This window comes from Salmo salar, chromosome 09, assembly GCF_965601325.2.
Source record: "Salmo salar chromosome 09, fSalSal1, whole genome shotgun sequence".
In the NCBI taxonomy this organism is placed as follows: Eukaryota; Metazoa; Chordata; class Actinopteri; order Salmoniformes; family Salmonidae; genus Salmo; species Salmo salar.
Genome location: NC_138299.1, coordinates 141,033,516 through 141,048,283, shown reverse-complemented (window position 1 = coordinate 141,048,283; position 14,768 = coordinate 141,033,516). Strand labels below are relative to the sequence as shown.

Genomic DNA, 14,768 nt, shown 5'->3' with positions numbered 1-14,768 from the left:
AAGGCAGCTCCAAAATTCAGGTGTTTCAGCCTAGCTCAGTGCTTTCTGTGGTGGCGGGGCAAGCCAGCAGAAAATATGGAGCGTTGCGCTGTGATTGGCTCAGTGTTCTGTCACTCATGGGGACACTACGTCACCGCCAAGTCTAAAGGTAGACCTCGAAAGGCTTAAGGTCATTGGCCACATAAAATGTCAAATCACGTAATATGTACAGTAGCTTTGATTGGACTGATGTCAACATCCTACTTTGAAATCTTAGCTAGCAGTCATCATTATGAATCAACTCGACAATCTACTGGCAAATCCTTTTCAACCCTTGTCATATGAAGATAAATAATTAAGAGAAATCAGAAGAAATGTATCTGTGCTCATCGGCCATTGGGCATTAACATTTCGCAAATTCAACAATGAGTGGTTTGTTAGGAAGGTGAGTCCAAAAATGTCTTGTAAACTGCTGCATAAATGATGTAATATGCCAGGGAGATATGTATACTGTAGCTAAGAAAGTAATACTAAGTGTATGTTGTGTAGTAAGCTGTTAGTAGCCCATGTGCCGCACCCTGATAATTTGGTCCCTTTTCCCCTCTTAATTTCACCTACTGTTCTGATTTGGTGGTGCACATGCAGCCTATAGCCTGTTTTAGAGAAATGTAATCATTGAATATTGTAAGAGCCTTCATTGTCTGCTTATATGCCCCCATTATTTATACTACGGTTCTGACTTGGTGTACAGGGAGAATACTAAGAACAGCCCATGTTCTGAATTCTGTCGCTGTACATTTCAAAAGTGCTGAACGAATAGTTATATTGACAATGTCCGTCCTAGCTCGCTCATTAATGTCTTAATTAAAATTACAGATTGCCTCTTAATCCGCTTGTCGTTCCCTTATGCCATAGTTTGTACATCTCAATTGTCAGTAGAAACCACATTTGTTCAAACAAGTCAGCCATATCAGTTATGTTTTTTTTTTTTTTAAAGGCAGTAAATTAGGCTGAATTAACTGTAGGCTCAAACTGTAGGCCCAACAGTTTGTGGTCACCGTTATAGTGGAATTAATGTATTGTTTAGTGTATTGTTTAGTGTTGTGTAGTAGCTTTGCTGGCATGAATATTTTTTTTTTTTTTAATTCCCCACCAATATTTACATGCTAAAATTGCCACTGCGTGTACATATTACCTAAATTACCTCGTGTCCCCTGCACATTGACTCAGTACTGGTACTCCTTGTATATAGTCTTGTTATTTTGTATTACTATTTCCTTTTTAATTTTTGTGCAAATGTTTCTTACTTTTTAACTCTGTTGTAGTCGGTATGGCTATAGCGTAAGAATTCATGAAAAACATTTTTGTGGGTCTTTAAGGTTTAAAATCACATTTTAAGAAGATAAATTGTAGAAATGGGTGAGGTTTATGACTTTGTGGCTGTGGTAACTAGTGATGACCAGGTACAACTCTGATATCAAGTTGCCGGGATGTCAAGTGTCCTACCCGATTCGGCAAAGGTAAGTTCATCCAGATATTCTATCTAATTTTAGCTAAATGTAGCAATGAATAAATTGGCAAAATTTCTTTAAAAGGACAATTCTGTGAACTGTCTTGTGCATGTTTTAAACTGACACAAAATCTGTTATGAAAGGTGTCAGCTAGAGATGATGTGCAGGAGCTTGCAGGGATTTGTAGTTTTGCATGATGTTTACTTTGATGCTAATTGTCTTTATCGAATGAGAGTAAATGGAGACAAATATATTGATAAGACACCTTGTCGAGGAGAGATTTACATGGTTATCAAAGCGTCACGCCAGGGTAAGCCTACATGAAACACAGCACTTATTTTAAGTGTTTCTAAAATCCTCTATGGGGAAAATTAATGGTGGAAAAACGAATGGAACCATTTTGCTGTTTGACCCCTAGGTTTTATGGGTATTATGGTACCTGTTGGGCTTTATGAACCCCCATACAAAAACTGACTTGGTGAGCGAAAAAAACGGAAGAAAAAAAAACACCTGCTGGAGAAGGCTGATTTTGGCCCAATTACCTCGCCTCTTCCTCTCTGTTTTTATTCACGATCCCAGTAGTTGCGGAACACTGCGTCGTTGACCGTGAATATCCATTTTGCGACATTTGCGTCAACAGTGAGCAATAGCAATCATCGGTCATTTGAAGTTGAAATACGGTGGTTAGTTTCATTGCACTAGCGGGTGGTTTTCCACGCGTTTCTTGTACAGTAGGCTAGTAAATAGTGCATTTGAAATGCCTGTCTATAAATTGTAAGGTTACTAGGATGTGCATTGGATGAACAGCAGCCTAAACCGGAGAGCTATTCGATCAGGATAAAATATTGGATACTGCTTTATTTTAGGACTTGCTTCCGTATTTTGACACATTGCCGTCGGTTGGAAATGGAGATTGCCACCGCACTGGGGTGTTTTGTTGGTTTTGCCTTCGGAGGACTGGTATTTGTAGCGTATAAACTTGGTTTACTGTATCAGTTGTTTCATAAGGTAAGTCCCTTCGGTGTAAACAATGTTACATTCTAACTTGGCTTCAGCCTGCTCACTTGCTGTCTCAACTCTGAAACTCACCTGCAACTTGACATTCTTAGAAGTAAAACAGCTTGCTCTTACTGTACCTTGTCTGTATTTATTTTTCTCACTTAGCCTTACTAGGTGAAGGGTAACCCTGCTGCATATGAGAGAACTTTTAACTGCCTTGTGGCTAACACAAAGGCCATGACGACAGTACAGGTTCTTCAGAAGTCATACATTGGGCCACATAAGGTGCATTAGGCCTACAAGGACAATATGCAGTTCATTGATAATTACAAGATACTGTAGTGATAAATAAATAACCAATAGGCCTTTCTCATTTATGACAGCACTTTTCAGTTAATTAAATCAAATATTCACAGTCCATGACCCTGATTTTGAAGTCTGCCTGTTCAATTATTTGCCTGAGTCCTCTACTTCTTCCCCCAGACTGAGACCCAGAGCCCTCGCCATGGTGGGGAGAGTGTGGCAGAGGTTCTGCGTGCCCATGGGGTTAAGTTTGTCTTCACCCTGGTGGGGGGGCACATCTCACCCATCTTGGTGGCCTGCGAGAAGCTGGGCATCCGCATCGTGGACACCAGGCACGAGGCTACTGCCGTCTTTGCAGCTGATGCAGTAGCCAGGCTCTCTGGTAAATAAGTAACATGCGTAATATCGCAGACACTGACAACTGTAATGTAAGGAATTTATCTGAACTGTCCGGGACTGGTTTAACTTGCTTAGTGCACTATAGTCTACTCATTTGTTCATACAGTAACATTGACACTGTCAGTGATTCTCCCTCCAACAGGCACTGTAGGTGTAGCTGCAGTGACTGCTGGCCCAGGCCTGACTAACACAGTCACAGCAGTGAAGAACGCTCAGATGGCCGAGTCTCCACTGCTTCTCTTGGGGGGAGCTGCTGCAACACTACTTCAGGTGAGAGTCTGAGGGCTTTTACTGGTGTAGCTGCATGGGGGGTACCCTAGTCCTAACGTTAACACTAAGGCTAAGGTCACGCTGCACCAGCAAGTTCTACACAACAAATTACCAAAATCCTGCACTGTTGAGTTGTGACTGGGGTGAGCACACTCTCGTATGATTCCCCCTATCCATTGTGGAGGTTTGACCTCTTGGTGAACTTTTGTTGTGCAGGGTAGAGGAGCGCTGCAGGACATTGACCAGATGTCCCTGTTCAAGCCGCTGTGTAAGTTCTGCGCCTCAGTGAGGAGTGTGAAGGACATCGCCATCACTGTGAGGAAGGCCCTGGCCATCGCCCAGTCTGGAACTCCAGGCCCTGTCTTCATAGAGTTCCCCATCGACACACTCTACCCCTTCCACCTGGTGTCCAAAGAGTTCGGAGTGAAAAACCCTCCCAAGGGAATAATGGGGAAAGTTGTCACTTGGTGAGTAATCAGCAGAATTGTGCTTGACCATGCTTTCACACATCCCTAGTGATTTGTGAAAGTAACAGATGCTGTATATTTTCTTCCATAAGGTATCTCCACAATCACCTAAAGAACTTGTTTGCTGGGGCCTGGGAAACCAGAGACGTGTCCCCTCTCCCTGTACACATCCCTCAGGCAACAGACAATCAGGCAAGACTAACTAGCCCTCAGTCGTTCTCTAACAACTGTGAGAAAGGCTTGATTTGGTAGAAGCCGACAGTTCATACTGTAACCAGTTACAGTTTTCCAATAGACACGAAGGCATGTTTTTTATGTATCCCTTGTGGCTCAACCTCTATTGATCTGTCATCAGGTACAAAAGTGTATAGAGCTGGTGAGCAGAGCCAAGAAGCCTGTTATCCTACTGGGGAGCCAGGCAACACTACCTCCAACACCTGCAGATGACATCAGGTATTTCAACAACCACATTTATATTACACAAGACATCAGCAGACTTCTGGTCCATTCAATGCCAATTCATATAGTTGTCCTGTAACAGGGCGGCTCTGGAGTCTCTAGGTATCCCCTGCTTCCTGGGTGGAATGTCCCGTGGCATGCTGGGTAGGAACAGTCCCTTGCACATCAGACAGAACAGGAGGGATGCCCTGAAGGAAGCAGACCTTGTGCTGCTAGCAGGTGAGACAAACTGCCACCTGTAAGTTTTGTCTTCATACAGTTTTTGTGTCTTTGAGGCGGTCTCACAATGGTGGTATGTGTTCCAGGAACTGTATGTGACTTCCGATTAAGCTACGGCAGAGTGCTGAACAGGCGCAGCAGGATCATTGCTGTCAACAGAGACAAGACTCAACTTCTGAAGAACTCTGACATGTTTTGGAAGCCCACTGTGGCCATTCAGGGTTGGTACTGATGACTGAATTGTCCAATCAGAAGTCTTATTTGCTTTCACAAAATGCTGCCACTACTTCTTTGGGCTATTTGGTCTTGTGGAGACTCACATTTCTGTCTGTCTTTTAGGAGATGCAGGCTCCTTCCTACTCCGCCTCTCCAAAGGCCTCAAGGGCCACACATGTCCAGAGGATTGGCCACAGAGTCTCAAAGCAGGAGATGTCACCAAAGAGAAGGCTAATCGGTACACTTGTGGAATTCATTCAGCAAGTTGGGCAGAAAGCCAACATTTTTTTTTTTTTTGTATACCTAACCAATGACCTCCATGCAAATGACTAGTCAGTACACCAACCACAGACAGTACAGATGACTGTTCCCTGTGAAAGTGTGTTTTGTTCTGTGTTTTTTCCGTGCAGGGGGAAGGCTGATGAGAAGACGGACCGCCACCTGAACCCCCTGAGTGTCCTGCACCGTGTGGATGAGCTGATGGCTGACGACAGCATCATAGTGGCGGATGGGGGCGACTTTGTGGGCAGTGCTGCTTACATCATGAGACCAAGGGGCCCACTCCGCTGGCTGGATCCAGGTCAGGATCCTCAGTGGACAGTGTTATGAGTTTATTTTTTATATTTTTACAAAATGGGTTATAATGTGGTCACTTGAGTAAGAGAGGTATTAACATGTACAATAAAAAAAGTAGGACTTGTTTATTGAATGTGAAACCTGGATATTCTTTATCTTAATGGATGATTACCTAATGTTTGTCATTCTAACAGGAGCATTTGGAACCCTTGGTGTTGGAGGAGGGTTTGCTCTGGGAGCCAAGCTGTGTCGACCTGAGTCAGAGGTACAGTAGAATACCAAGCATCCTTTATCCATCACTGTTTTATAGGGGTTTAGGTTTGTCGTTTTTTCATGTTGTGAAACACCATGTATGGTTTTGGTTGACTTTAGCTGACTAAATTTCTCATTAAGGTGTGGATCATTTATGGCGATGGATCCCTGGGATACAGTGTTGCAGAATTTGACACCTTTACCAGACACAAGGTACAGTAATAACCAATTCACTATTCAGACCAATTTATCAACTAACTAATCATGCATTCACCAGTTAATCTGCTTTGTCCCTCTCTCTCCCAGACGCCAGTAATTGCTCTGGTGGGGAACGATGCCTGTTGGAGCCAGATCGCCAGGGAGCAGGTTCCCATCCTGGGCAGCAACGTGGCCTGTGGCCTGGCCTTCACAGGTCTTTATGTTGCCTACTGTACCCTCATTGCCACCATATTGGGGATCTCTAGTGCCCATACTCACACATCTCTGTTGGCCTATATCATCTCTTTGGATGTAATGTCACACATCCAATTCGCTGTCTCTGTTCTCTCCTTTCCTAGATTACCACATAGTTGCAGACGGTTATGGAGGCAAAGGCACCCTCATTGGTCGCGAAGACGAGGACAAGCTAGATGGCATCATAAAAGAGGCACAGAAGGAGACCAGACAGGGAAGAGCCACACTTCTCAATGTTCTCATAGGGAAGACCAACTTCAGAGAGGGTTCCATCTCTGTGTAGAGTAGCTCAGAGACTGCAACCCCTGGGGTCTCTGTCTGGACCTGTGGGTCCTAAAACCTTCCCACCTTGCCTAGAAACCCAAATATGTTCACATGCTGTGGAACAGTACAACTGCTGTAGTTCTCTGGTGAAGAAGAGAAAACAATTCAGGAAGTCAATCTTCTCAACCTTTATCAGCCTTTCAAACAGCTGTGAAGATAAGTTTTGATCATGGACTTTTTGGTTATTTTTGCTGGAGAGAACCAAACTTGACATGTATGCTTTGGAAAATGAACTACGCCTGGCTTTGCTGCTGTTATGTAGTAGGCCAGTATCCTTGCTGTATACACTTAACTAATACCTGTGTATTGACTTCAGATTGCCTATTGATCTACTGAACTCTACCTTGAAGCCGGCCATTTATTTTGAAAAACCAAATAAAGTGAATTTTCGAATGGCATGTCCTTCATAGGGATATTTAGGGAAATTAATCATACACTAACCTACAAGTCTCAGCAGGATCTGTAGGGTTAACAACAAGATAATAATACAATTGTAATCATTTAATTTAAATGGTATATAATTGATGATTGTAAGGCTTTGATTATTGAACGTGCTGTAAGACTCCACTAATACACAGTCCCGTGTGGCTCAGTCGGTAGAGCATGGTGTTCGCAACGCCAGGGTTGTGGGTTCGATTCCCACGGGGGACCAGTACAGAGAAGAAATTTATGCATTCACTACTGTAAGTCGCTCTGGATAAGAGTGTCTGCTAAATGACTCAAATGTAAAAAATGTAATACATCAATCAACAGAATGGATACAAAAATACAAGACGCTCTATGAAAAAGGAAGGAATTTAAACTGGAAGATGTTACCATATTTTACCATTTGGGTATTGATCATTATAATCTTAAATAAATGATCAAATCTGACTTATTACACTGCTCATACTATTTCAGGTTGACCTACTTTAAGGAATTCTGCATTATCCTGATTGTGCAAATTGAAGTCCACCTTAAATTTGAGTGGTTTTTTTAAATATTGGAATATTTCTCTTTTGCTTTGAATGTACTATTCATAATGTTTGGGTTGTTGTAAGGAGGGGAATTGGAAGACACGTGCCCTGAATCTGGGTCTGAGAATCTGTTGCACTAGCATTTGGTATTTGATTATATAATATTTGATCTTCTACATAAGCACAGTGATACTAGTATGCCTCTTTTGTTTTTCAATGTTGACACAATGCATTTAGTCATCAGTTCTGGAATCCGAACGCTGTGGGATTATAGGGACAGTTATATTTGCGTTGCAATAGAGAATAATGTAAATCTAGTGTTTTTTCCCCCTCTATTGAGTGGTGCCTTTGTGACACCAACTACATTGGTTGTCTAAGTCTGAGATACTGACCATTGTTATGACCAGTGTATTACTACACTATCCACTCCACTGCCCTCCTTATCCTCTATCATTTACCTTTAACTTTTATCAACTCAGATGTCAAGATTGTGTTGGCTGTAGGCAGAGCTACTGTACATACAGATCTCTATATGTCTCTGGCTATATAGTCACAAACATGCTAGTCTTGCGTTACCATACTACAAAGTCTTGTTAAATGATTGTTCTACTGTATTAATGTTCAATGACTGTTTTGGATAATAGGATATGGTTTGCTTTTAGATTCAATGTTCAAAGTCTACAAGTGTTAATCAATGTATTACATATTAATAATACAATTTGGATCATTTACTTTGGTCTTATTGGTTGAAATAAGTTGAGTAATTATGTCTGCTTGATATATGAATGATTTATTTGGCCAACAGTAGTCTTCTCTTAACTCCTTCCTTTTCTTTTCCAGCTGTATGTTCTCCTCTGCACCTGTAGACCTCTTTATTATTCTCTACTTTTCCAGGGAGAGTTGCTTCCTATCAACCATTCTATGGTGAGCAGTGCCCCTGCTGATTCTCTGGAGCACATGCAGAGCTAGAGCTAACATCAGGGCTTGCAAAGGCTTTTCATGTGTTCTCGGTTGGTCCTACTTTCCTATTTCCTCAAGCGGTACTAATGGAATTAACTGATTTCAAGCAGATTTCTTTAGTATTTTTGTCCTAATGTTTTTACAGCAGTAACCTGTCTTAGTAACCTTTGGCCTACTCCTTGTGGGTGCAATTCTCATAATTACCAGCAGATGGTACACCTGCTATTTATATTTTACTTCACTACATTCCTAAAGAAAACTATGTACCTTTTTACTCCATACATTTTCCCTGACACCCAAAAGTACTTGTTACATTTTGAATGCTAAACATGACAGGAAAATTCAAGCACTTAAAGAGACCATCCCTGATCATCCCTACTGCCTCTGATATGATCTCACTTTTACTTGAGTCATTTTCTATTAAGGTATCTTTACTTTTACTCAAGTATGACAATTGGGAACTTTTTCTACCACTGTAACTAACACCAATCACCCTTTACATAAACTTTCTTGTTTAACAAGGATGTTCATCTGTTTAATTAATCTGTGTCCATACTGCCGTGACAATATCTAGCTACTCTCTTAACTTCTTAGTGATCCCTTCCCGCTCGAATCCCGTTAACGGGATTGATTTGACAACATCCAGTGAAAATGCAGTGTGCCAAATTCAAAAACAGAAATACTCATAATAAAAATTCATAAAACATACAAGTGTTATACATCAAAATAAAGATTAACTTCTTGTTAATCCAGCCGCTGTGTCAGATTTCAAAAAGGCTTTACGGTGAAAGCAGACCATGCGATTATCGAGGACAGCACCCCGCATACAAACACATGAAAATCACCGAGGTAAAGATAGTTTTAAGTTGGATATTTGACGGATATTCGCGCTTTCAAACCTCAATAGCTTTCAAACCACTTGAGCCACAGACTCAAAATAAGTGTCATGATGTTGGAAAAATTGTGCACAACATTGCACAGGTCTTATTTTCACGATTTGGACATTAATTCGCTTTCCAAAGCTAATAAACGTGGAAATGTGAGCAGCATTTTGCATTCCAAGTTGAATTAGTTAGGGAGCGTAAACAAAGTACAAACTTTTTTTACATTCAAATTTCAATAGCTCCTTGGTCATGTGACCTACTGACTTCAAACAAGGTTCAGAATGTACACTGACTACCCTTCTATATTGCACACCCTTTAGTTTGACCATTTTCATCTCACACGTTTTTACATGAATTTTTCAAGATGTAAAATTTCAATAGCTCCTTGGTCATGTGACCTAATGACTTCAAACAAGGTTCAGTATATCCACTGACTACCTTTCTATATTGCACACCCTTTAGTTTGTCAATTTTCATCTCACATGGATTTACCTGCATTTTTCAAAATCAAAAATTTTAATAGCTCCTTGGTCATGTGACCTAACGTCCGCTGACAACCCTTCTATATTGCACACTCTTGTTTGTGTACTGTAAAATCACGTGGTGTAACGTACATTTTTCATAGTTTCAATTTTGCAATAGCTCCTTGGTCTTTTCAATTACACACCTAAGAAGCATGCAGTGGATATACACCCATATTGCATTAATATTAGTTTGACAATTAGGGGGTTCAGTCCAGTGTTGTGTTTACCCTTTTCTTTAATATTTATCTATAATAATTGGTAGTTCTAATTACTTATTTTCCCAGTTTTTTATTTTTCCACAGTATTTAACAGTGGTAGGAAATAGGAGAGAGACAGATAATATCTCCTTTCGTCGTTAATATCAACCATAAAGGAAAGGGGCAAAGTACGAGAGTCATGCTATTAATTGTTCAAAGCAGGGATGAAGAGTGAGGTAGACTACAGTAGGTTTGCTGGTCAATATATATACTGAACATGTAACCACAGTAATGATGGGCAGTAAATCAATGAATAAAAATGTTACATTGACAAATTAAACAGAAATTGTAGACCTTTAATTAAGTATGAAACATTTCACAGTGTTAACTTTCTCTTTATCCCTGGTTGATGTACATTTCAGAGCCTCTTCAGTGTGGATGGGGTATAGCATACATTTTCAACAACAAAGACTGCACTTCCAGTTTGTGTTCTTTACTCTGTTGAACTCTGTCTTCATTCCTAGGCACAGCACATGGAACCAACGTTGGCATGCAAAACATTCAATCTAAAACAAAACAAAGCTTAACGCTTTATAAATAATATCAAATATCAATGCAGTATGACGAATGATGAATTAGCTATCCATTGTGTTATATCATAAATTGTCTTACACGCAGTCACTGTTGTCAAAAGATTATAAACATGTTAACCTGTTATGGCTAGGGGGCAGTATTTTCACGGCTGGATAAAAAACGTACCCGATTTAATCTGGTTACCACTCCTACCCAGTAACTAGAATATGCATATACTTATTACATATGGATAGAAAACACCCTAAAGTTTCTAAAACTGTTTGAATGGTGTCTGTGAGTATAACAGAACTCATATGGCAGGCCAAAATCTGAGAAGGTTTCATTCAGGAAGTGGCCTGTCTGACAAGGTGTCGTTCTTCTTGTCTCTGTTTATTGAAGAGTGAGGATCTTAGCTGTCCCGTGACACTTCCTACGGCTGCCATAGGGTCTCAGAAGGCGGTAAAAAGCTGAATCGTGGCTTTGCAGGCTCTGGCTGAAACAAAGTAGCGCGTTTGGGTAGTGGCTGGTTACAGTACTGTGAGACTCAGGCTCGTGCCCGCGTCGACCGAAAGCTTTGTTTACTTTCCTCTGTTTAGCTAAATGGACATTCCCGGTCGGAATATTATCGCTTTTTTACGAGAAAAATGGCATAAAAATGGATTTTAAACAGCGGTTGACATGCTTCGAAGTACGGTAATGGAATATTTAGATTTTTTTTATCACGAATTGTGCCATGCGCACGACCCTTATTTACCCTTTCAGATAGTGTCTGGAACGCACGAACAAAACGCCGCAATTTGGATATAACGATGGATTATTTTGGACCAAACCAACATTTGTGCATTCTGACGAAGACAACAAAAGGTAATCAAACTTTTATAATAGTAAATCTGATTTTGGTGAAGGCTAAACCTGCCGGGTTTCTAAATAGCTAGCCCGTGATGCCTGAGCTATGTACTTAGAATATTGCAAAATGTGCTTTCACCAAAAAGCTATTTTAAAATCGGACATATCGAGTGCATAGAGGAGTTCTGTATCTATAATTCTTAAAATAATTGTTATGCTTTTTGTGAACGTTTATCGTGAGTAATTTAGTAAAATGTTAGCAAATTCCTTCGGAAGTTTGCGGGGGTATGCTAGTTCTGAACGTCACATGCTAATGTAAAAAGCTGTTTTTTGATATAAATATGAACTTGATTGAACAAAACATGCGTTGTATTTAATAACATAATGTCCTAGGTGTGTCATCTGATGAAGATCATCAAAGGTTAGTGCTGCATTTAGCTGTCTTCTGGGTTTTTGTGACATTATATGCTAGCTTGAAAAATGGGTGTCTGATTATTTCTGGCTGGGTACTCTGCTGACTTAATCTAATGTTTTGCTTTCGCTGTAAAGCCTTTTTGAAATCGGACAGTGTGGTTAGATAAAGGAGAGTCTTGTCTTTAAAATGCTGTGAAATAGTCATATGTTTGAAAAATTGAAGTTTTTGTATTTTTGAGGAATTTGTAATTCGCGCCACGCCTATCATTGGATATTGGAGCAGGTGTTCCGCTAGCGGAACGTCTAGATGTAAGAGGTTTTTAAATAAAGTTACTAACCCAGTCAGGGCCACATCCATGTTCTTTATCAGTGGCACAAATGAAGCAGTTGTTGGCTTTGTTGAACTCTGAAATCATAGGCATGATCTGAACATATGGCTGTCTGACACAACTACATGAAAATAAAGAATTTACATTTACTTTGAATTAAACGTCATTACATACAAGACATTTTTAGTATATCCTCAGCCATTTCTTTTCGCAGTTGCTCCATGTGTTTTTGAAGGTTCCATATCAATTTGGGAGGGGATGTTGGGGAAATTCTGTGCAACTTCCTTGGCCATCTACACCAAAAAATAAAATAGAGTTTTTGACGTAACATAACAGCTAACCATTCATTATTGAAAATATAACTATCAAACCTGCATTACAAAGGTGTGAGTTATTTCCCTTCCTTTCCACTTTATGTCCACCCAGTCGTCTTTTCCATGGCAGGATCTTCTCATTTTGAAGTATTCTCTTTTTTATGCAAACATAATGGAATTATAATTAGTTATAGGCTATTGAATACACAAGCCAAATGTGTATGCTGTTTTCCTTATAACTATAATCTTGTAGTAATTTATTAGTAGAGGTAATTTCCTTTATGCCCCATTCTACACACAGCCTAAATTATAGGCACTGAACCATTTACAGGACAATAATAAAAGTAGCATATAGAATCCAACCCTATCACAGAGTGAATAAATGTAGAGTGTTTGTAGACTATAAGAAAAAAATATTAAGTGACAGTTTCATCAGTATGTGCTTAAAGAAAGTCATATCACAAAGATCATAGATGACAGTCAGTTGTTGAACATAATACTTCTATTTGCAATAGCAATTTATGATATATGCAGTTGAGGAATATTCCATGTACCAAAACTACATGTAGGACAGACATTCCCACATACAGTATTTTTATTTATTTTTAATTTCACCTTTATTTAACAAGGTAAGCCAGTTGAGAACAAGTTCTCATTTACAACTGCGACCTGGCCAAGATAAAGCAAAGCAGTGTGACACAAACAACACAGAGTTACACATGGAATAAACAAACGTACAGTCAATAACACAATAAAAAGTCTATATAGTGTGTGCAAATGAAGTAAGAATAGGGAGATAAGTCAATAAATAGGCCGTAGTGGCGAAATAATTACAATTTCGCAAATAAACACTGGAGTGAGATGTGCAGAAGATGAATGTGCAAGTAGAGATACTGTGGTGCAAAAATATAAATAAAATAAATAACAATATAGGGATGAGGTAGTTGGATGGGCTATTTACAGATGGGCTACGTACAGGTGCAATGATCTGTAAGCTGCTCTGATAGCTGATGCTTAAAGATAGTGAGGGAGATATGAGTCTCCAGCTTCAGTGATTTTTGCAATTCGTTCCAGTCACTGGCAGCAGAGAACTGGAAGGAAAGGCGGCCAAAGGAGGAATTGGCTTTGGGGGTGACCAGTGAAATATATCTGCTGGAGCGCGTGCTACGGGTGGGTGCTGATATGGTGACCAGTGAGCTGAGATAAGGCGGGGCTTTACCAAGCAAGGATGTAATGAATGACCTGGAGCCAGCGGGTTTGGCGGCAAATATGAAGCAAGGGCCAGCCAACGAGAGCATACAGGTCGCAGTGGTGGGTAGTGATAGACTGCATACAATTTGCTGAGTAGTGTTGGAGGCTATTTTGTAAATAACATCGCCGAAGTCAAGGATCGGTAGGATAGTCAGTTTTACGAGGGTATGTTTGGCAGCATGAGTGAAAGATGCTTTGTTTTGCGAAATAGGAAGCTGATTCTAGATTTAATTTTGGATTGGAGATGCTTAACATGAGTCTGGAAGGAGAGTTTACAGTCTAACCAGACACCTAGGTATTTGTAGTTGTACACATATTCTAAGTCAGAACCGTCCAGAGTAGTGATGTTAGGCGGGTGGGCAGATGCGGGCAGCGATCGGTTGAAGAGCATACAATTAGTTTTACTTGCATTTAAGAGCAGTTGGAGGCCACGGAAGGAGAGTTGTATGGGATTGAAGCTCGTCTGGAGGTTAGTTAACACAGTGTCCAAAGAAGGGCCAGAAGTCTACAGAATGGTGTCGTCTGCGTAGAGGTGGATCAGAGAATCACCAGCTGCAAGAGCGACGTCATTGATGTATACAGAGAAAAGAGTCGGCCCGAGAATTGAACCCTGTGGCACCCCCATAGAGACTGGCAGAGGTCCGGACAACAGGCCCTCCCATTTGACAAACTGAACTCGATCTGAGAAGTAGTTGGTGAACCAGGCAAGGCAGTCATTTGAGAAACCAAGGTTGTTGAGTCTGCCGATAAAAATATGGTGATTGACAGAGTCGAAAGCCTTGGACAGGTCGATGGATACGGCTGCACAGTATTGTCTTTTGTCGATGGCGATTATGATATCGTTAAGGACCTTGAGCGTGGCTGAGGTGCACCCATGACCAGCTCGGAAACCAGATTGCATAGGGGAGAAGGTACGGTGGGATTTGAAATGGTCGGTGATCTGTTTGTTAACTTGGCTTTTGAAGACCTTAGAAAGGCAGGGTAGGATAGATTTTGGTCTGTAACAGTTTGGGTCTAGAGTGTCCCCCTTTGAAGAGGGGGATGACTGTGGCAGCTTTCCAATCTTTGTGGATCTCAGACGACACGAAAGAGA

At 40.7% G+C, this 14,768-nt stretch overlaps 1 protein-coding gene and 1 non-coding gene across 2 annotated transcripts; both read left to right on the top strand.

Annotated features, from left to right (window-relative positions):
* The first annotated feature begins 1,980 nt into the window (after positions 1 to 1,980).
* Positions 1,981 to 8,114, top strand: LOC106612961 (2-hydroxyacyl-CoA lyase 2). The gene is made up of 14 exons (XM_014214684.3): positions 1,981 to 2,498; positions 2,973 to 3,174; positions 3,334 to 3,461; positions 3,678 to 3,928; positions 4,021 to 4,120; positions 4,284 to 4,381; positions 4,470 to 4,606; positions 4,693 to 4,827; positions 4,946 to 5,060; positions 5,233 to 5,402; positions 5,593 to 5,663; positions 5,792 to 5,863; positions 5,957 to 6,062; positions 6,208 to 8,114. Exons 1-14 carry the CDS (start codon positions 2,397 to 2,399, stop codon positions 6,384 to 6,386), a joined length of 1,866 nt encoding a protein of 621 aa, XP_014070159.1. The 5' UTR covers positions 1,981 to 2,396; the 3' UTR covers positions 6,387 to 8,114.
* On the top strand, positions 7,005 to 7,078 carry trnaa-cgc (transfer RNA alanine (anticodon CGC)). The gene has a single exon. It is a non-coding gene; the product is annotated as a tRNA-Ala (tRNA).
* Positions 8,115 to 14,768: the final 6,654 nt, after the last annotated feature.

What these genes read in the sequence shown, in the direction of transcription:
- LOC106612961 (XM_014214684.3), top strand. Translation starts at nt 2,397, where the DNA reads ATGGAGATTGCCACCGCACTGGGGTGTTTTGTTGGTTTTGCCTTCGGA. An exon ending in TGTATCAGTTGTTTCATAAG is followed by an intron (nt 2,499 to 2,972) that starts GTAAGTCCCTTC and finishes TTCTTCCCCCAG; the next exon opens with ACTGAGACCCAGAGCCCTCG. An exon ending in CTGTGGCCTGGCCTTCACAG is followed by an intron (nt 6,063 to 6,207) that starts GTCTTTATGTTG and finishes CTCCTTTCCTAG; the next exon opens with ATTACCACATAGTTGCAGAC.